The following is a 21,068-nucleotide window of genomic DNA, read 5'->3' on the forward strand; positions in this document are numbered from 1 at the left end:
GACCGGGCCAGTTTGCTCCTGCCGCACGGACCTTATGACTGCAGGATTTACCTTCTCCCTAGCACGACTCCGCCTCAGGGACAACTGTACTCGCTGTCGGGACCAGAGACCAACGTGATGGAGACCTACATTGGGGACTCCCTTGCTCCCTTGCCATCTGTCTTCTTCTCCCACAAGGTTCCACAGGGTTCTACTTTGTGGAGAAGAAGGACACTGCACCCGTGCATTGACTAGAGGGATCTCTATCAGTGCTTTATCTGGGGTTATAGCATCATAAAATATGTTAGGTCACAACATATGTTAGGTCATAGCCAAGTCGAAAAAAACACACTCCAAAGATAGGAGTCACAAAAAGCAGAAATATAGATAAAATTAATCACTAACCTTTGATGATCTTCATCAGATGACACTCATAAGACATCATGTTACACAATACATGTATGTTTTGTTCGATAACGTGTATATTTATCCAAAAATCTCAGTTTACATTGGCGCCTTTCGTGCAGTAATGTTGATTCCAAACATCCGGTGATTTTGCAGAAATAATCATAATTAACATTGATAAAAGATACAACTGTTATTCACAGAATTAAAGATAGACTTCTCCTTAACCCATCCCGGATCCGGGAGAATTGTCATCAACTACACTAATTAGCATAGCGCAACGGTCAAAAAATATTACTAGAAAATATTAATATTCATGAAATATAGTGAAACACAGCTTAGCCTTTTGTTAATCACCCTGTAATCTCAGATTTTGAAATGATGCTTTACAGCCAAAGCAAGACAAGCGTTTGTGTAAATTTATCGATAGCCTAGCATAGCATTATGTCCAGCTAGCAGCAGGAAGCTTGGTCACGGAAATCTGAAAAGCAATCAAATGATTAGTTTACCTTTGATGAGCTTCGAATGTTTTCACTCACGAGACTCCCAGTTAGACAGCAAATGTTCCCTTTTTGTTCCAGGTTATGTTGAGAAATCCACCCGGAAATAGCGGTCACGCCAACGCCGGGAAAAAAAATCTAATTATATCCATAATATCGACAGAAACATGGAAAACATTTTTTATAATCAATCCTCAAGGTGTTTTTCAAATATCTATTCGATAATATATCAACCGGGACAATTGGCTTTTCACTAGGAGTGAGAGGAAAAATGACTACCTCTGTCTTTTACGCAAGAATCACTCTGAGAGCCCTCAGCTGGCCACTTACGCAATGTCGTCGTTTACGCTCATTCATCAACATGAAGGCGTGAAACTACGTCAAAATGCTGTAGACGTAGAAAAGGGGATCTGGTTGATATCCCTTTCAAGAGGTTGAACCTAAACAATCGCTGCAGCTGTACATAGTCCATCCGTAAATAGCCCACCCAAACTACCTACCTCATCCCGATATTGTTTTTATTTTATTTACTTTTCTGCTCTGTTGCACACCAGTATCTCTACTTGCACATCATTATCTGCTCATTTATCACTCCAGTGTTAATCTGCTAAATTGTAATTATTCGCTACAATGGCCTATTTATTGCCTACCTCCTCATGCCTTTTGCACACACTGTTTATAGACTTTCTTTTTTCTAATGTGTCATTGACTTGTTTGTGTTATTGGCTTGTTTATTGTTTACTCCATGTGTAACTGTGTTGTCACACTGCTTTGCTTTATGCTTTATGCCAGGTCGCAGTTGCAAATGAGAACTCAACTAGCCTAACTGGTTAAATAAAGGTGAAATAAATAAATACAATTAAAAAATGAAGCTTGTTTGGAGGTTAGTTGCAACAATATTGGCTTATCATTTTAGAAGGAGAGGGTCCAGATTGTCTAGTCCTGCTCATTTGTAGGGGTCCAGATTTTGCAGCTCTTTCAGAACATCAGCTGTCTGGGTTTGGGTGAAGGAGAAATAGGGGAGGCTTGGGCAAGTTGCTGTGGGGGGTGCAGGGCTGTCGAGCAGGTTAGGTGTAGTCAGGTGGAAAGCATGGCCAGCCGTGGAAAAATGCTTATTGCAATTCTCAATTATTATGGATTTATCGGGGGTGACAGTGTTTCCTAGCCTCAGTGCAGTGGTCAGCTGGGAGGAGGTGCTCTTATTCTCCATGGACTTTACAGTGTCCCCAGAACCTTTTGGAGTTTGTGCTGCAGGATGCAAATTTCTGTTTGAAAAAGGTAGCCTTTGCTTTCCACTGCCTGATGGAGGTGTTGTCAAAAGATATTGTTCAATATGCAAGTAGAATGGGTAAATAGTGTCAGAATGTAAGTAATGTCAGAAGGCATTATAGAATATGTAAAAGGGTATGAAGATATTGTAGAATCGATACATATTGTCAGAAGGGATTGTAGAGCGGATAAATAGTATCAGAAGGTATTGTAGAATTGGAAAATAGTGTCAGTAGATATTTATTTTATATGGCAAGTCAGTTCAGAACAAATTCATATTTACATTGACAGCCTAGGAACAGTGGGTTAACTGGTCTAGGAACAGTGGGTTAACTGGTCTAGGAACAGTGGGTTAACTGGTCTAGGAACAGTGGGTTAACTGGTCTAGGAACAGTGGGTTAACTGGTCTAGGAACAGTGGGTTAACTGGTCTAGGAACAGTGGGTTAACTGGTCTAGGAACAGTGGGTTAACTGGTCTAGGAACAGTGGGTTAACTGGTCTAGGAACAGTGGGTTAACTGGTCTAGGAACAGTGGGTTAACTGCCTTGTTCAAGGGCAGAAAGACAGATTTTTAACTTGTCAGCTCAGGGATTCAATTTAGCAACCTTTCAGTTACTATCCCAACACTCTAACCACTAGGCTACCTGCCGCACAGAGTGTCAGAAGGTAAATAGTGTCCGAATACATTGTAGAATGAATAAATAGTGTGATAAGATATTGTAGAATTAATAAATAGTTCCAGAAGATATTGTAGAATGGGTAAATAGTGTCAAAGTATTTTAGAAGGAGTAAATGGTGTCAGAAGCTATTCTGTCAGAGATACACAACATCCTGAAATATATTTAGATATCTTTGTTAGAAGAACACTATATTTCCCTTGAAGTAGTGATGCTGAATTTCAGCAGGCATGAGACTTAGGGCTGTCCCAACTCTTTCTGACACTGCTAACCCTGGTCTCTTGGCTCCCTAGCCTCCATGCCCTCTCTCTTTATAAGCCTTTTTTGGGGCAGTGGTGTGAGGGGGAGGGGGCGTCTGGTGTGCAGCATTGTGCCAAAGTAGATTTACCTTCAATAACCATTTGCTAAATCTCCATCCATTAGACTGAAGCTCCAACAGCTGTGGCATTAAGCCCGATTAGAGCGCCGTACTGCAGAGGAGAGGAGAGAGGTCCAAAGCTGCATCCCAGCCACATGTCATCTAGTGATTTCTATCCTGTGTCTCTGTATTTTGTCAATTGCTTCTGGAGCGGCAGAGAGGGCTGAGGAAAGGAGGGATAGGATGCTCTATTCTGGACTGTCTCCCCAACGCTTGAATTCTCACTGCTCTGACTCCCGGGGACTCTGCTCTGCCATAGTTCTGCTGAATATTCGCTGCTGCTACTGCTGACTTTTAAACAGCAGACAGAGGACGTCTCTATTGACACGCCATGCTGTGCTGAGATAAAATACTGAGCTACGTTGCTGTGAATTAGAACCAGAGACTATGTTTCTGTAAGTGCCACCAGAAAGGGTCCACCTGTGAGGTTCTACCAGAAAGGGCCCATCTGTAAGGTGTTACCAGACAAGGCCCATCTGTGAGGTGTTACCAGACAAGGCCCATCTGTAAGGTGTTACCAGACAAGGCCCATCTGTGAGGTGTTACCAGACAAGGCCCATCTGTAAGGTGTTACCAGACAAGGCCCACCTGTGAGGTGCTACCAGACACATGGAGAACTGACACGAGAATGGAGAAGGGAGCCGGAGGGAAGTGGGGCAGCGGCTCCTTTAAACGAGTTTCCATCAAACGCTCGGCATCCAGTGCCTCCAATAGGGTAAGAGGAGACTAACTATCTGACTGTCTGACTGACTGTTGAACTGACTAACTGTCTGACTGACTGACTGTCGGACTGACAAACTGACTGTCTGACTGACAGACTGTCTGACTGCCTGACTAACTAACTGTTGGACTGACTGACTCACTGACTGACTAACTAACTGACTGATTGTCTGACTGACTAACTGGCTAATTGAATAACTGACTGCTGCCTGACTGACTGACAAGCTGACTTATTAACTGTCTGACTGACTAACTGACTGCTGCCTGACTGACTGACAAGCTGACTTATTAACTGTCTGACTGACTAACTGACTGACTAACTGTCTGACTGACTAACTGACTGTCTGACTAACTGACTGTCTGACTAACTGACTGTCTGACTAACTGACTGACTAACTGGCTAATTGACTAGCTGACTGTCTGACTGACTAGCTGACTGTCTGACTGACTGGCTAACTGACTAGCTGACTGTCTGAATGACTGGCTTGTTGACTAGCTGGCTAACCAATGGTCTATTGTCATGCATGGAGCTGTCACTGCTCCATATTCAACAGGTGATTATGTCAGTAGTGTTAGTGATTGGCTGATGTTCAACAGGTGATTATGTCTGTAGTGTTAGTGATTGGCTGATGTTCAACAGGTGATTATGTCTGTAGTGTTAGTGATTGGCTGATGTTCAACAGGTGATTATGCCTGTAGTGTTAGTGATTGGCTGATGTTCAATAGGTGATTATGCCTGTAGTGTTAGTGATTGGCTGATGTTCAACAGGTGATTATGTCTGTAGTGTTAGTGATTGGCTGATGTTCAACAGGTGATTATGTCTGTAGTGTTAGTGATTGGCTGATGTTCAACAGGTGATTCTGCCAAAAGGTGTAGACGAACAGTGAAATGCTTACTTATGGGTCATTTTCCAACCATGCAGACTTCAAGATAAAAATAAATAAAAAATAAATAGAAAGTGACAGGGGTTATAAATACACAGTGAATAGTAATACCAAGTAAAAATAACATGGCTGTGTGCAGGAAGTACAATGTAATAAAATTACTATATGCAGGAAGTACAAGGTAATAACATGGCTATATAAAGGGAGTCCCAGTTATTAACATGGTTATGTACAGGGCGTACCAGGTAATCAAATCAAATCAAATCAAATGTATTTATATAGCCCTTCGTACATCAGCTGATATCTCAAAGTGCTGTACAGAAACCCAGCCTAAAACCCCAAACAGCAAGCAATGCAGGTGTAGAAGCACGGTGGCTAGGAAAAACTCCCTAGAAAGGCCAAAACCTAGGAAGAAACCTAGAGAGGAACCAGGCTATGTGGGCTGGCCAGTCCTCTTCTGGCTGTGCCGGGTGGAGATTATAACAGAACATGGCCAAGATGTTCAAATGTTCATAAATGACCAGCATGGTCAAATAATAGTAAGGCAGAACAGTTGAAACTGGAGCTATGGCTATGTACAGGAAGTACCAGGTAATAACATGGGTATGTACAGGGAGTACCAGGTAAAACAATAGCTATATACAGGAAGTACCAGGTAAAATAATAGCTATATACAGGAAGTACCAGGTAATAACATGGCCATATACAGGGAGTACCAGGTAATAACATGGCTATATACAGGAAGTACCAGGTAATAACATGGCTATATACAGGGAGTACCAGGTAATAACATGGCTATGTACAGGGAGTACCAGGTAAAACAATAGCTATATACAGGAAGTACCAGGTAATAACATGGCCATATACAGGGAGTACCATGTAATAACATGGTTATATACAGGGAGTACCAGGTAATAACATGGGTATGTACAGGAAGTACCAGGTAATAACATGGCTAAATACAGGGAGTACCATGTAATAACATGGGCATGTACAGGAAGTACCATGTAATAACATGGCTATATACAGGGAGTACCAGGTAATAACATGAATATTTACAGGAAATTCCAGGTAATAATATTGATATATAGAGGAGGTTCCAGGTAATAGCATGGCTATATGCACAAACAGTACGAGTCAGGGGTATGAGGTAATAACATGGGTATATACCATAAGTACCAGGTAATAACATGGCTATATACAGGGAGTACCAGGTAATAACATGGCTATATACAGGGAGTACCAGGTAATAACATGGGTATGTACAGGGAGTACCAGGTAATAACATGGGTATGTACAGGAAGTACCAGGTAATAACATGGCTATATACAGGAAGTACCAGGTAATAACATGGCTGTACACAGCGAGTACCAGGAAATAGCATGAATATTTACAGGAAATTCCAGGTAATAATATTGATATATAGAGGAGGTTCCAGGTAATAGCATGGCTATATGCACAAACAGTACGAGTCAGGGGTATGAGGTAATAACATGGGTATATACCATAAGTACCAGGTAATAACATGGCTATATACAGGGAGTACCAGGTAATAACATGGGTATGTACAGGAAGTACCAGGTAATAACATGGCTATATACAGGGAGTACCAGGTAATAACATGGGTATGTACAGGAAGTACCAGGTAATAACATGGCTATATACAGGGAGTACCAGGTAATAACATGGCTATATACAGGGAGTACCAGGTAATAACATGAATATTTACAGGAAATTCCAGGTAATAATATTGATATATAGAGGAGGTTCCAGGTAATAGCATGGCTATATGCACAAACAGTACGAGTCAGGGGTATGAGGTAATAACATGGGTATATACCATAAGTACCAGGTAATAACATGGCTATATAAAGGAAGTACCAGGTAATAACATGGTTATATACAGGGAGTACCAGGTAATAACATGGCTATGTACAGGAAGTACCTCGTAATAACATGGCTATATACAGGGAGTACCAGGTAATAACATGGGTATGTACAGGGAGTACCAGGTAATAACATGGGTATGTACAGGAAGTACCAGGTAATAACATGGCTATATACAGGGAGTACCAGGTAATAACATGGCTATATACAGGGAGTACCAGGTAATAACATGGTTATATACAGGGAGTACCAGGTAATAACATGGGTATGTACAGGAAGTACCAGGTAATAACATGGCTATATACAGGGAGTACCAGGTAATAACATGGCTATATACAGGGAGTACCAGGTAATAACATGGTTATATACAGGGAGTACCAGGTAATAACATGGGTATGTACAGGAAGTACCAGGTAATAACATGGCTATATACAGGGAGTACCAGGTAATAACATGGCTATATACAGGGAGTACCAGGTAATAACATGGCTATATACAGGGAGTACCAGGTAAAACAATAGCTATATACAGGAAGTACCAGGTAATAACATGGGTATGTACAGGAAGTACCAGGTAATAACATGGGTATGTACAGGGAGTACCAGGTAATAACATGGGTATGTACAGAGAGTACCAGGTAATAACATGGGCATGTACAGGAAGTACTAGGTAATAACATGGGCATGTACAGAGAGTACCAGGTAATAACATGGGCATGTACAGGAAGTACTAGGTAATAACATGGGCATGTACAGAGAGTACCAGGTAATAACATGGGCATGTACAGGAAGTACCAGGTAATAACATGGGCATGTACAGAGAGTACCAGGTAATAACATGGGCATGTACAGGAAGTACCAGGTAATAACATGGGCATGTACAGGAATTACCAGGTAATAACATGGCTAAATACAGGAAGTACCAGGTAATAACATGGGTATGTACAGGAAGTACCAGGTAATAACATGGGTATGTACAGGGAGTACCAGGTAATAACATGGGTATGTACAGAGAGTACCAGGTAATAACATGGGCATGTACAGGAAGTACTAGGTAATAACATGGGCATGTACAGAGAGTACCAGGTAATAACATGGGCATGTACAGGAAGTACTAGGTAATAACATGGGCATGTACAGAGAGTACCAGGTAATAACATGGGCATGTACAGGAAGTACCAGGTAATAACATGGGCATGTACAGAGAGTACCAGGTAATAACATGGGCATGTACAGGGAGTACCAGGTAATAACATGGCTGTACACAGGGAGTACCAGGAAATAGCATGAATATTTACAGGAAATTCCAGGTAATAATATTGATATATAGAGGAGGTTCCAGGTAATAGCATGGCTATATGCACAAACAGTACGAGTCAGGGGTATGAGGTAATAACATGGGTATATACCATAAGTACCAGGTAATAACATGGCTATATACAAGGATTACCAGTACCGAGTCGAAGTGCTGGGGTACGAGGTAATTACATGTGTATATACAGGGAGTACCAGTACTGAGTCAATATGCAGGGGTACGAGGTAATAACATGGCTATATACAGGGAGTACCAGTACTGAGGCGATGTGCTGGGGTACGAAGTAAATACATGTCTATATACAAGTACAAGTACTTAGGCGATGTGCAGGGGTACGAAGTAATAACATGACTATATACAGGGAGTACCAGTACTGAGTCAATATGCAGGGGTACGAAGTAATAACATGACTATATAAAGGGAGTACCAGTACTGAGGCGATGTGCAGGGGTACGAAGTAAATATATGTCTATATACAAGTACAAGTACTTAGGCGATGTGCAGGGGTACGAAGTAATAACATGACTATATAAAGGGAGTACCAGTACTGAGGCGATGTGCAGGGGTACGAGGTAAATACATGTCTATATACAAGTACAAGTACTTAGGCGATGTGCAGGGGTACGAAGTAATAACATGACTATATAAAGGGAGTACCAGTACTGAGTCGATGTGCTGGGGTACGAGGTAAATACATGTCTATATACAAGTACAAGTACTTAGGCGATGTGCAGGGGTACGAAGTAATAACATGACTATATAAAGGGAGTACCAGTACTGAGGCGATGTGCAGGGGTACGAGGTAAATACATGTCTATATACAAGTACAAGTACTTAGGCGATGTGCAGGGGTACGAAGTAATAACATGACTATATAAAGGGAGTACCAGTACTGAGTCAATGTGCTGGGGTATGAGGTAATAACATGATTATATACAGGGAGTACCAGTACTGAGTCGATGTGCTGGGGTACGAGGTAATTTAGGTAGATTTGTACATATAGGTAAGGATAACGTGACTAGGCAACAGGATAGATTATTTGTTTGCCAATTAGCTGCTGCTGTTCTGGACTTGGGGACTGTGATGGGACGTCTGGTGGCATGTATTTTGGGGTATGCATGGGTGTCTGAGCTATGTGCCAGTAGTTCAAACAGACAGCTCTTTGCATTCAACATGTCAATACCTCTCATAAATACAAGTAGTGATGAAGTCAATCTCTCCTCCAGTTTGAGTCGGCAGAGATTAACATGCAAATGATTAAATTAGCTCTCTGTGTTCATCCAAGGGCCAGCCGTGCTGCCCTGTTCTGAGCCAATTGCTATTTTCCTAAGTCCCTCTTTGTGGCACCTGACCACACGACTGAACAGTAGTCCAGGTACGACAAAACTAGGGCCTGTAGGACCTGCCTAGTTGATAGCGCTGTTTAGAATGTAGAGCAGCGCTTCTATGGACAGACTTCTCCCCATCCTAGTTACTATTGTATCATTATGTTTTGACCATGACAGTTACAATCAAGGGTTGTTCCAAGCTGTTTAGACTTTTCAACTTGCTCAATTACCACATTATTCATTACAATATTTAGTTGAGTTTAGGGTTTAGTGAATGATTTGTCCCAAACACAATGCCTTTAGTTTTTTGAAATACTTAGAATGAACGTATTCCTTACAACCCATTCTGAAACGAACTGCAGCTCTTCAAATCAAATTAAATCAAATGTTATTTGTCACATACACATAGTTAGCAGATGTTAATGTGAGTGAAGTAAAATGCTTGTGCTTTTAGTTCCGACCATGCAGTAATATCTAACAAGTAATCTAACCTAACAATTTCACAAGAACCACCTTATACACACAAGTGTAAAGGACTGATTAAAATAAATATTAAATATTTGAATGAGTGATGGCCGAAAGGCATAGGCAAGATGCAGTAGATGGTATAAAGTACAGTATATACATATGAGATGAGTAATGTAGGGTATGTAAACAAGATGCAGTAGTTGGTACAGAGTACAGTATATACATATGAGATGAGTAATGTAGGGTATGTAAACAAGATGCAGTAGATGATATAGAGTACAGTATATACATATGAGATGAGTAATGTAGGGTATGTAAACAAGATGCAGTAGATGGTATAGAGTACAGTATATACATTTGAGATGAGTAATGTAGGGTATGTAAACAAGATGCAGTAGATGGTATAGAGTACAGTATATACATATGAGATGAGTAATGTAGGCTATGTAAACATTATATAAAGTGGCATTGTTTATAGTGGCTGGTGATACATTTATTACATCAATATTTCCATTATTAAACTGGCTGGAGTTGAATCAGTATGTTGGAAGCAGCCATTCAATGTTAGTCCACACACTTCGGTCCACAGGTAGTATTACTTTTCATTACTTTTCATTACATTTCATTATAGTACAACGGTTTGATTTGTCTAATCTTAGCAATTTCTTCTTAGCTAGCTACATAGCCGTCTTTGTATCAAAGATAATTGCGTAATTATCGTATTTCGTCGTCCTAACGTAGTCTACTGCAGCTAGCCACATAGCTAACGTCCACCGTATAGCAGCACCGTAGGAACTATTACACTCAACTGAACGACTTGATTAGTGTAGTGTTAGCTAGCTACATAGTTGTCTTTGCTGTCTTCGTATCCAAGATAATTGTGTAGTTTAGAGTGTGTAGTCTTAGAGTGATTATCTTAATTTACCGAGGTTAGCTAGCCAGCTATTTGTCATCCTTAACGTAGGAGACACTGCTAGCTAGCTAACAGCTAACAGCTAACAGCTAGCCAACAACAACCCGGTCGCATTCCGCTTCGCTCCACAGGTAGTATCACATTTTCATTTCATTTCATTACAGCACAACGGTTTGATTTGCTATTGTCGTTCTTTTAACGCAACGTAACGTAATCAACACTGCTAGCTAGCCAGCTAGGCCCCGAATAGTAGCACTGTAGAAACTATTACACTCAACGGAACGACTTGATTAGTGTAGTGTCAACAACGCAGCCACTGCCAGCTAGCCTACTTCAGCAGTACTGTATAATTTTAATCATTTTAGTCAATAAGATTCTTGCTACGTAAGCTTAACTTTCTGAACATTCGAGACGTGTAGTCCACTTGTCATTCCAATCTCCTTGCATTAGCGTAGCCTCTTCTGTAGCCTGTCAACTATGTGTCTGTCTATCCCTGTTATCTCCTCTCTGCACAGACCATACAAACGCTCCACACCGCGTGGCCGCGGACACCCTAATCTGGTGGTCCCAGCGCGCACGACCCATGTGGAGTTCCAGGTCTCCGGTAGCCTCTGGAACTGCCGATCTGCGGCCAACAAGGCAGAGTTCATCTCAGCCTATGCCTCCCTCCAGTTCCTCGACTTCTTGGCACTGACGGAAACATGGATCACCACAGATAACACTGCTACTCCTACTGCTCTCTCTTCGTCCGCCCACGTGTTCTCGCACACCCCGAGAGCTTCTGGTCAGCGGGGTGGTGGCACCGGGATCCTCATCTCTCCCAAGTGGTCATTCTCTCTTTCTCCCCTTACCCATCTGTCTATCGCCTCCTTTGAATTCCATGCTGTCACAGTTACCAGCCCTTTCAAGCTTAACATCCTTATCATTTATCGCCCTCCAGGTTCCCTCGGAGAGTTCATCAATGAGCTTGATGCCTTGATAAGCTCCTTTCCTGAGGACGGCTCACCTCTCACAGTTCTGGGCGACTTTAACCTCCCCACGTCTACCTTTGACTCATTCCTCTCTGCCTCCTTCTTTCCACTCCTCTCCTCTTTTGACCTCACCCTCTCACCTTCCCCCCCTACTCACAAGGCAGGCAATACGCTCGACCTCATCTTTTACTAGATGCTGTTCTTCCACTAACCCCATTGCAACTCCCCTCCAAGTCTCCGACCACTACCTTGTATCCTTTTCCCTCTCGCTCTCATCCAACACTTCCCACACTGCCCCTACTCGGATGGTATCGCGCCGTCCCAACCTTCGCTCTCTCTCCCCCGCTACTCTCTCCTCTTCCATCCTATCATCTCTTCCCTCTGCTCAAACCTTCTCCAACCTATCTCCTGATTCTGCCTCCTCAACCCTCCTCTCCTCCCTTTCTGCATCCTTTGACTCTCTATGTCCCCTATCCTCCAGGCCGGCTCGGTCCTCCCCTCCCGCTCCGTGGCTCGACGACTCATTGCGAGCTCACAGAACAGGGCTCCGGGCAGCCGAGCGGAAATGGAGGAAAACTCGCCTCCCTGCGGACCTGGCATCCTTTCACTCCCTCCTCTCTACATTTTCCTCCTCTGTCTCTGCTGCTAAAGCCACTTTCTACCACTCTAAATTCCAAGCATCTGCCTCTAACCCTAGGAAGCTCTTTGCCACCTTCTCTTCCCTCCTGAATCCTCCTCCCCCCCCTCCCTCTCTGCAGATGACTTCGTCAACCATTTTGAAAAGAAGGTCGACGACATCCGATCCTCGTTTGCTAAGTCAAACGACACCGCTGGTTCTGCTCACACTGCCCTACCCTGTGCTCTGACCTCTTTCTCCCCTCTCTCCAGATGAAATCTTGCGTCTTGAGACGGCCGGCCGCCCAACAACCTGCCCGCTTGACCCTATCCCCTCCTCTCTTCTCCAGACCATTTCCGGAGACCTTCTCCCTTACCTCACCTCGCCCATCAACTCATCCCTGACCGCTGGCTACGTCCCTTCCGTCCTCAAGAGAGCGAGAGTTGCACCCTTCTGAAAAAACCTACACTCGATCCCTCCGATGTCAACAACTACAGACCAGTATCCCTTCTTTCTTTTCTCTCCAAAACTCTTGAACGTGCCGTCCTTGGCCAGCTCTACCGCTATCTCTCTCAGAATGACCTTCTTGATCCAAATCAGTCAGGTTTCAAGACTAGTCATTCAACTGAGACTGCTCTTCTCTGCATCACGGAGGCGCTCCGCACTGCTAAAGCTAACTCTCTCTCCTCTGCTCTCATCTTTCTAGACCTATCGGCTGCCTTCGATACTGTGAACCATCAGATCCTCCTCTCCACCCTCTCCGAGTTGGGCATCTCCCGGCGCGGCCCACGCTTGGATTGCGTCCTACCTGACAGGTCGCTCCTACCAGGTGGCGTGGCGAGAATCTGTCTCCTCACCACGCGCTCTCACCACTGGTGTCCCCCAGGGCTCTGTTCTAGGCCCTCTCCTATTCTCGCTATACACCAAGTCACTTGGCTCTGTCATAACCTCACATGGTCTCTCCTATCATTGCTATGCAGACGACACACAATTAATCTTCTCCTTTCCCCCTTCTGATGACCAGGTGGCGAATCGCATCTCTGCATGTCTGGCAGACATATCAGTGTGGATGACGGATCACCACCTCAAGCTGAACCTCGGCAAGACGGAGCTGCTCTTCCTCCCGGGGAAGGACTGCCCGTTCCATGATCTCGCCATCACGGTTGACAACTCCATTGTGTCCTCCTCCCAGAGCGCTAAGAACCTTGGCGTGATCCTGGACAACACCCTGTCGTTCTCAACTAATATCAAGGCGGTGGCCCGTTCTTGTAGGTTCATGCTCTACAACATCCGCAGAGTACGACCCTGCCTCACACAGGAAGCGGCGCAGGTCCTAATCCAGGCACTTGTCATCTCCCGTCTGGATTACTGCAACTCGCTGTTGGCTGGGCTCCCTGCCTGTGCCATTAAACCCCTACAACTCATCCAGAACGCCGCAGCCCGTCTGGTGTTCAACCTTCCCAAGTTCTCTCACGTCACCCCGCTCCTCCGCTCTCTCCACTGGCTTCCAGTTGAAGCTCGCATCCGCTACAAGACCATGGTGCTTGCCTACGGAGCTGTGAGGGGAACGGCACCTCAGTACCTCCAGGCTCTGATCAGGCCCTACACCCAAACAAGGGCACTGCGTTCATCCACCTCTGGCCTGCTCGCCTCCCTACCACTGAGGAAGTACAGTTCCCGCTCAGCCCAGTCAAAACTGTTCGCTGCTCTGGCCCCCCAATGGTGGAACAAACTCCCTCACGACGCCAGGACAGCGGAGTCAATCACCACCTTCCGGAGACACCTGAAACCCCACCTCTTTAAGGAATACCTAGGATAGGATAAGTAATCCTTCTCACCCCCCCTAAAAGATTTAGATGCACTATTGTAAAGTGGCTGTTCCACTGGATGTCATAAGGTGAATGCACCAATTTGTAAGTCGCTCTGGATAAGAGCGTCTGCTAAATGACTTAAATTTAAATGTAAATGTTAGTGGTGGCTGTTAAACAGTCTGATGACCTTGAGATTGAAAAACAGATTCTGTCTCTCGGTCCCCGCTTTGATACACCTGTACTGACCTTGCCTTCTCGATAGTGCATCTGTAAAAGTTTGTGGGTGTTTTTGGAAACAAGACAAATTTCTTCAGCCTCCTGAGGTCTTTGTTAATAAGTGTTGCAGTCATTTCACTCACTGTGGTAGCTGCCGTGCAAAGTGTTTAGTCATCAGCATACATAGACACAAAGCCAGTGGCATGTCAAAAATATTTTTAAAAGGGACCAAGACAGCTGCCCTGGGGAATTCCTGATTCTACCTGGATTCTGTTGGAGAGGCTTCCGTGAAAGAACACCCTCTGTGTTCTGTTAGACAGGTAACTATTTATCCACAATATAGAAGGGGGTGTAAAGCCATAACACATACATTTTTCCAGCTACAGACTATAATCGATAATGTCAAAAGTATCACTTAAGTCTAACAATACAGCCCCCACATTATTTTTATCATCAATTTCTCTCAGCCAATCCTCAGTCATTTCTGTAAGTGCTGTGCTTGTTGAATGTCCTTCCCTATAAGGGTGCTGAAAATCTGTTGTTAATTTGTTAACTGTAAAATAACATTGTATCTGGTCAAGCACCATTTTTTCCAAAACTTTATAAAGTGTTGGTAACAGGTTGATTGGTCGGCTTTTTGACCCAGTAATGGGGGCTTCACTATTCTTAGGTAGGGGAATAACTTTAGCTTCCCTCCAGGTCTGAGTGCACAAGCTCTCTAGTAGGTTTAAAATGAAGATGTGGAAAATAGGAGTGGCAATATCATCTGCTATTATCCTTAGTAATTTTCAATCCAAGTTGTCAGACCCTGGAGGTTTGTCATTGTTGATAGACAACAATACTTTTTTTCACCTCTTCCAAATATACTTTACGGAATTCAAAATTACAATGCTTGTCTTTCATAATTTGGTCAGATATACTTGAATGTGGTGTCAGCGTTTGTTGCTTGCATGTCATGCCTGAATTTGCTAATCTTGCCAATTAATAAATCATTGAAGTAGTTGGCAATATCAGTGAGTTTTGTTATGAATGAGCCATCTGATTCAATGAATGATGGAGAGCAGTTTTCCTTTTTGGCAAAAATGTCATTTAAGGTGCTGAACTTTTTTTACTATCATTCTTTGTAACTTATCTATGTTTCATAGTGTAGTTTCTTCTTTTTATTCAGTTTAGTCACATGATTTCTCAATAATTTTCAGGACGTTTGCCAGTCGGTTGTACAGAGACCTATTTGCCATTTATTTTGCCTCATCCATCTCAATCGTACAATTTTTCAATTTTTCATCAATCCAGAGGTATTTAACAGTTTTTACTGTCATTCTCTTAATGGGTTTGTGCTTATTAGTAACTGGGATAAACAATTTCATAAATGTGTCAAGTGCAGCGTCTGGTTGTTCCTCATTACACACCACAGACCTGCAGCGTCTGGTTGCTCCTCATTACACACCACAGACCAGCAGCGTCTGGTTGCTCCTCATTACACACCACAGACCAGCAGCGTCTGGTTGCTCCTCATTACACACCACAGACCAGCAGCGTCTGGTTGCTCCTCATTACACACCACAGACCAGCAGCGTCTGGTTGTTCCTCATTACACACCACAGACCAGCAGCGTCTGGTTGCTCCTCATTACACACCACAGACCAGCAGCGTCTGGTTGCTCCTCATTACACACCACAGACCAGCAGCGTCTGGTTGCTCCTCATTACACACCACAGACCAGCAGCGTCTGGTTGCTCCTCATTACACACCACAGACCAGCAGCGTCTGGTTGCTCCTCATTACACACCACAGACCAGCAGCGTCTGGTTGCTCCTCATTACACACCACATACCAGCAGCGTCTGGTTGCTCCTCATTACACACCACAGACCAGCAGCGTCTGGTTGCTCCTCATTACACACCACGGATCAACAAATATTATTTACATCAACAACATAGGAATCACTACAAAACATATTTTATGACCTCTTATAAATGATATTTGGCCCAGACATTGGAACCCTTGGTTTTCCTAGATATGGCTTTTATATTGTGATGACTACAGCTTATGGATTTGGATAATGCTTTCAAACAGACTTCTGAAGCATTAGTGAAAATTGTGATCAGTATATGTTGATGATTTCATTCCTGTTGTAAGGATCAAGGCTGTTAGACGAGAAGCAGGTACAGGAGAACATTTAATGAATAACGGACATGAAACAGGACAGGAACAGCGTCTGGAAAAATAACGACATCAATGCTGACACAGGGAACAGACTGAGGAGCAGACAGAAATAGGGGAGGCAATCAACAAAGTGAAGGAGTCCAGAGGAGTCCAGTGAGCGCTAATGCTCATAGTGATGGTGTCAGGAGTGAGTCCAGGTGAGTCCAGTGAGCGCTAATGCTCATAGTGATGGTGTCAGGAGTGAGTCCAGGTGAGTCCAGTGAGCGCTAATTCTCATAGTGATGGTGTCAGGAGTGAGTCCAGTGAGCGCTAATGCTCATAGTGGTGGTGTCAGGAGTGAGTCCAGTGAGCGCTAATGCTCATAGTGATGGTGTCAGGAGTGAGTCCAGTGAGTGCTAATGCTCATAGTGATGGTGTCAGGAGTGAGTCCAGTGAGTGCTAATGCTCATAGTGATTGTGTCAGGAGTGAGTCCAGGTGAGTCCAGTGAGCGCTAATGCTCATAGTGATGGTGTCAGGAGTGAGTCCAGTGAGCGCTAATGCTCATAGTGATGGTGTCAGGAGTGAGTCCAGGTGAGTCCAGTGAGCGCTAATGCTCATAGTGATGGTGTCAGGAGTGAGTCCAGTGAGCGCTAATGCTCATAGTGATGGTGTCAGGAGTGAGTCCAGTGAGCGCTAATGCTCATAGTGATGGTGTCAGGAGTGAGTCCAGGTGAGTCCAGTGAGCGCTAATGCTCATAGTGATGGTGTCAGGAGTGAGTCCAGTGAGCGCTAATGTTCAGTGATGGTGTCAGGAGTGAGTCCAGTGAGTGCTAATGCTCATAGTGATGGTGTCAGGAGTGAGTCCAGGTGAGTCCAGTGAGCGCTAATGCTCATAGTGGTGGTGTCAGGAGTGAGTCCAGTGAGCGCTAATGCTCATAGTGATGGTGTCAGGAGTGAGTCCAGTGAGCGCTAATGCTCATAGTGATGGTGTCAGGAGTGAGTCCAGTGAGCGCTAATGCTCATAGTGATGGTGTCAGGAGTGAGTCCAGTGAGCGCTAATGCTCATAGTGATTTTGTCAGGAGTGAGTCCAGTGAGCGTTAATGCTCATAGTGATGGTGTCAGGAGTGAGTCCAGTGAGCGCTAATGCTCATAGTGATGGTGTCTGGAGTGAGTCCAGTGAGCGCTAATGCTCATAGTGATGGTGTCAGGAGTGAGTCCAGGTGAGTCCAGTGAGCGCTAATGCTCATAGTGATGGTGTCAGGAGTGAGTCCAGTGAGCGCTAATGCTCATAGTGATGGTGTCAGGAGTGAGTCCAGGTGAGTCCAGTGAGCGCTAATGCTCATAGTGATGGTGTCAGGAGTGAGTCCAGTGAGCGCTAATGCTCATAGTGATGGTGTCAGGAGTGAGTCCAGTGAGCGCTAATGCTCATAGTGATGGTGTCAGGAGTGAGTCCAGGTGAGTCCAGTGAGCGCTAATGCTCATAGTGATGGTGTCAGGAGTGAGTCCAGTGAGCGCTAATGCTCATAGTGATGGTGTCAGGAGTGAGTCCAGGTGAGTCCAGTGAGCGCTAATGCTCATAGTGATGGTGTCAGGAGTGAGTCCAGGTGAGTCCAGTGAGCGCTAATGCTCATAGTGGTGGTGTCAGGAGTGAGTCCAGTGAGCGCTAATGCTCATAGTGATGGTGTCAGGAGTGAGTCCAGTGAGCGCTAATCCTCATAGTGATGGTGTCAGGAGTGAGTCCAGTGAGCGCTAATGCTCATAGTGATGGTGTCAGGAGTGAGTCCAGGTGAGTCCAGTGAGCGCTAATGCTCATAGTGATGGTGTCAGGAGTGAGTCCAGTGAGCGCTAATGTTCAGTGATGGTGTCAGGAGTGAGTCCAGTGAGTGCTAATGCTCATAGTGATGGTGTCAGGAGTGAGTCCAGGTGAGTCCAGTGAGCGCTAATGCTCATAGTGGTGGTGTCAGGAGTGAGTCCAGTGAGCGCTAATGCTCATAGTGATGGTGTCAGGAGTGAGTCCAGTGAGCGCTAATCCTCATAGTGATGGTGTCAGGAGTGAGTCCAGTGAGCGCTAATGCTCATAGTGATGGTGTCAGGAGTGAGTCCAGGTGAGTCCAGTGAGCGCTAATGCTCATAGTGATGGTGTCAGGAGTGAGTCCAGTGAGCGCTAATGCTCATAGTGATGGTGTCAGGAGTGAGTCCAGGTGAGTCCAGTGAGCGCTAATGCTCATAGTGATGGTGTCAGGAGTGAGTCCAGGTGAGTCCAGTGAGCGCTAATGCTCATAGTGGTGGTGTCAGGAGTGAGTCCAGTGAGCGCTAAAGCTCATAGTGGTGGTGTCAGGAGTGAGTCCAGTGAGCGCTAATGCTCATAGTGATGGTGTCAGGAGTGAGTCCAGTGAGCGCTAATGCTCATAGTGATGGTGTCAGGAGTGAGTCCAGGTGAGTCCAGTGAGCGCTAATGGTGATGGTGTCAGGAGTGAGTCCAGGTGAGTCCAGTGAGCGCTAATGGTGATGGTGTCAGGAGTGAGTCCAGGTGAGTCCAGTGAGCGCTAATGCTCATAGTGATGGTGTCAGGAGTGAGTCCAGGTGAGTCCAGTGAGCGCTAATGGTGATGGTGTCAGGAGTGAGTCCAGGTGAGTCCAGTGAGCGCTAATGGTGATAGTGTCAGGAGTGAGTCCAGGTGAGTCCAGTGAGCGCTAATGCTCATAGTGATGGTGTCAGGAGTGAGTCCAGGTGAGTCCAGTGAGCGCTAATGGTGATGGTGTCAGGAGTGAGTCCAGGTGAGTCCAGTGAGCGCTAATGGTGATGGTGTCAGGAGTGAGTCCAGGTGAGTCCAGTGAGTGCTAATGGTGATGGTGTCAGGAGTGAGTCCAGGTGAGTCCAGTGAGCGCTAATGCTGAGTGAGTTTCATAGACTGTCAGAAAATTAATGTCATCTGTTACTAGCAAATTATTGATTTTATGAACCTTGTTTCTTAAGCCACATATGTTAACGTGGGCGATTTATAATACTTTTCTGTCTTGATTGTTTTTCTTGCTTTACTGGGAAGCTTAGCAGAGGTAGACATGCTCAGGTTATTTATGTTAGTGCAGGTTGAGCTGCACACAGTGGACTTCCTCCTAGGGCACACCACCTCAGCGCTAACTGTATAACTCTGGTTCATAAGCATATGATTACTGCATACACTAGCTGTACGATCAGTACAGGAATTCAGGGTTGTAAGAGGTACATAAATTAGGTTACTTGCATTGTGTCTTCCAACGCCCCTGGGATAATGTACATTTGCTGAAGCATTATGATAACTCAGCGACACAATGGTAAAGACTAAATGTGCTGGGATTGGGACAATGATAAGTCACTGTCTCATTGCAGCCTTATAATGCAAATGATTTGGGTGGATCCCATCCTCGTTAATATTTGAGCTTTGTTTCCAGAAGGTTTTTTGAAAAAAAATTGTCATTTAATCTTACACCCACAGAGGTGTAATAGACTCGTAGCCAATTGGATTCCACGCTTCAAGATTGCTTAGATCACATGGACTGGGATATGTTCCGGGTAGCCTCAGAGAACAACACTGACATGTACGTGAGCGAGTTTATATAAGGAAGGGCATAGGAGATGTTGCAACCACTGTGACTACTAAAACCTTCCCTAACCAGAAACAGTGGGTTGATGGCAGCATTTGCTCAAAACTGAAAGTACTTACCACAGAATTTAATCATGGCAAGGCGACTGGGAATATGGCTGAATACAGTGTAGTTATTCACTCCATAAGTCAATCAAACAAGCAAAGTGCCAGTATAGACACAAAGTGGAGTCGCAATTCAACGGCTCAAACACGAGACGTATGTGGCAGGGTCTACAGACAATTACAGATTACAAAAAGAAAACCAGCCCTGTTGTAGACATGTCTTGCTTGCAGACAAATTAAACAACTTCTTTGAAGTGCCACTGATGCATCCCGCTACCAAAGACTGTGGGCTCTCCTTTTCTGTTTCTGACGTCAGTAAAACATGCAAATGTGTTGAACAGACGATATCCCTAGCCGCGTCCTCATAGTATGCACAGACAAGCTAGCTGGTGTGTTTACGGACATATTCAATCAATCCCTATCACATTCTGCTGTCCCCACATGCTTCAACATGTTCCTGTTCCAAAGAAATCCAAGGTAACTGAACTAAATTACTTTCGTCCTGTACCACTCACTTCTGTCATCATGAAGTGCTTTGAGAGACTAGTTAAGGATCATATCACCTCCACCTTACCAGGCACCCTAGACCCACTTCAAATTTGCTTACAACCCCAATAGGTCCACAGACGATGCAATCACCATAACACTCCACACTGCCCTAACCCATCGGGACAAGAGGAATACCTATGTAAGAATGCTGTTCATTGACTACATCTCAGCATTCAACAACATAGTACCCTCCAAACTTATCGTTAAGCTCGAGACCCTGGGTCTCGACCCCGCCCTGTGCAACTGGGTACTGGACTTCCTTTTCACCCACGTCTGCGTGGCCATGCACGCCTCCAAATAAATCATC

The 21,068-nt window shown here is 44.6% G+C and overlaps 1 protein-coding gene across 1 annotated transcript in view; it reads left to right on the forward strand.

Moving 5' to 3' along the window:
* Positions 1–3,876: 3,876 nt before the first annotated feature.
* The window catches only part of LOC118372099 (transient receptor potential cation channel subfamily M member 1-like), a 140,961-nt gene continuing 123,769 nt past the window's right edge, over positions 3,877–21,068 (forward strand). Inside the window, exon 1 of the mRNA XM_052467055.1 lies at positions 3,877–3,963. Within this exon, the coding sequence (XP_052323015.1) occupies positions 3,877–3,963 (87 nt within the window). The remainder of the gene's footprint in view (positions 3,964–21,068) is intronic.

Source organism: Oncorhynchus keta, chromosome 17 (assembly GCF_023373465.1).
Source record: "Oncorhynchus keta strain PuntledgeMale-10-30-2019 chromosome 17, Oket_V2, whole genome shotgun sequence".
NCBI lineage: Eukaryota > Metazoa > Chordata > Actinopteri > Salmoniformes > Salmonidae > Oncorhynchus > Oncorhynchus keta.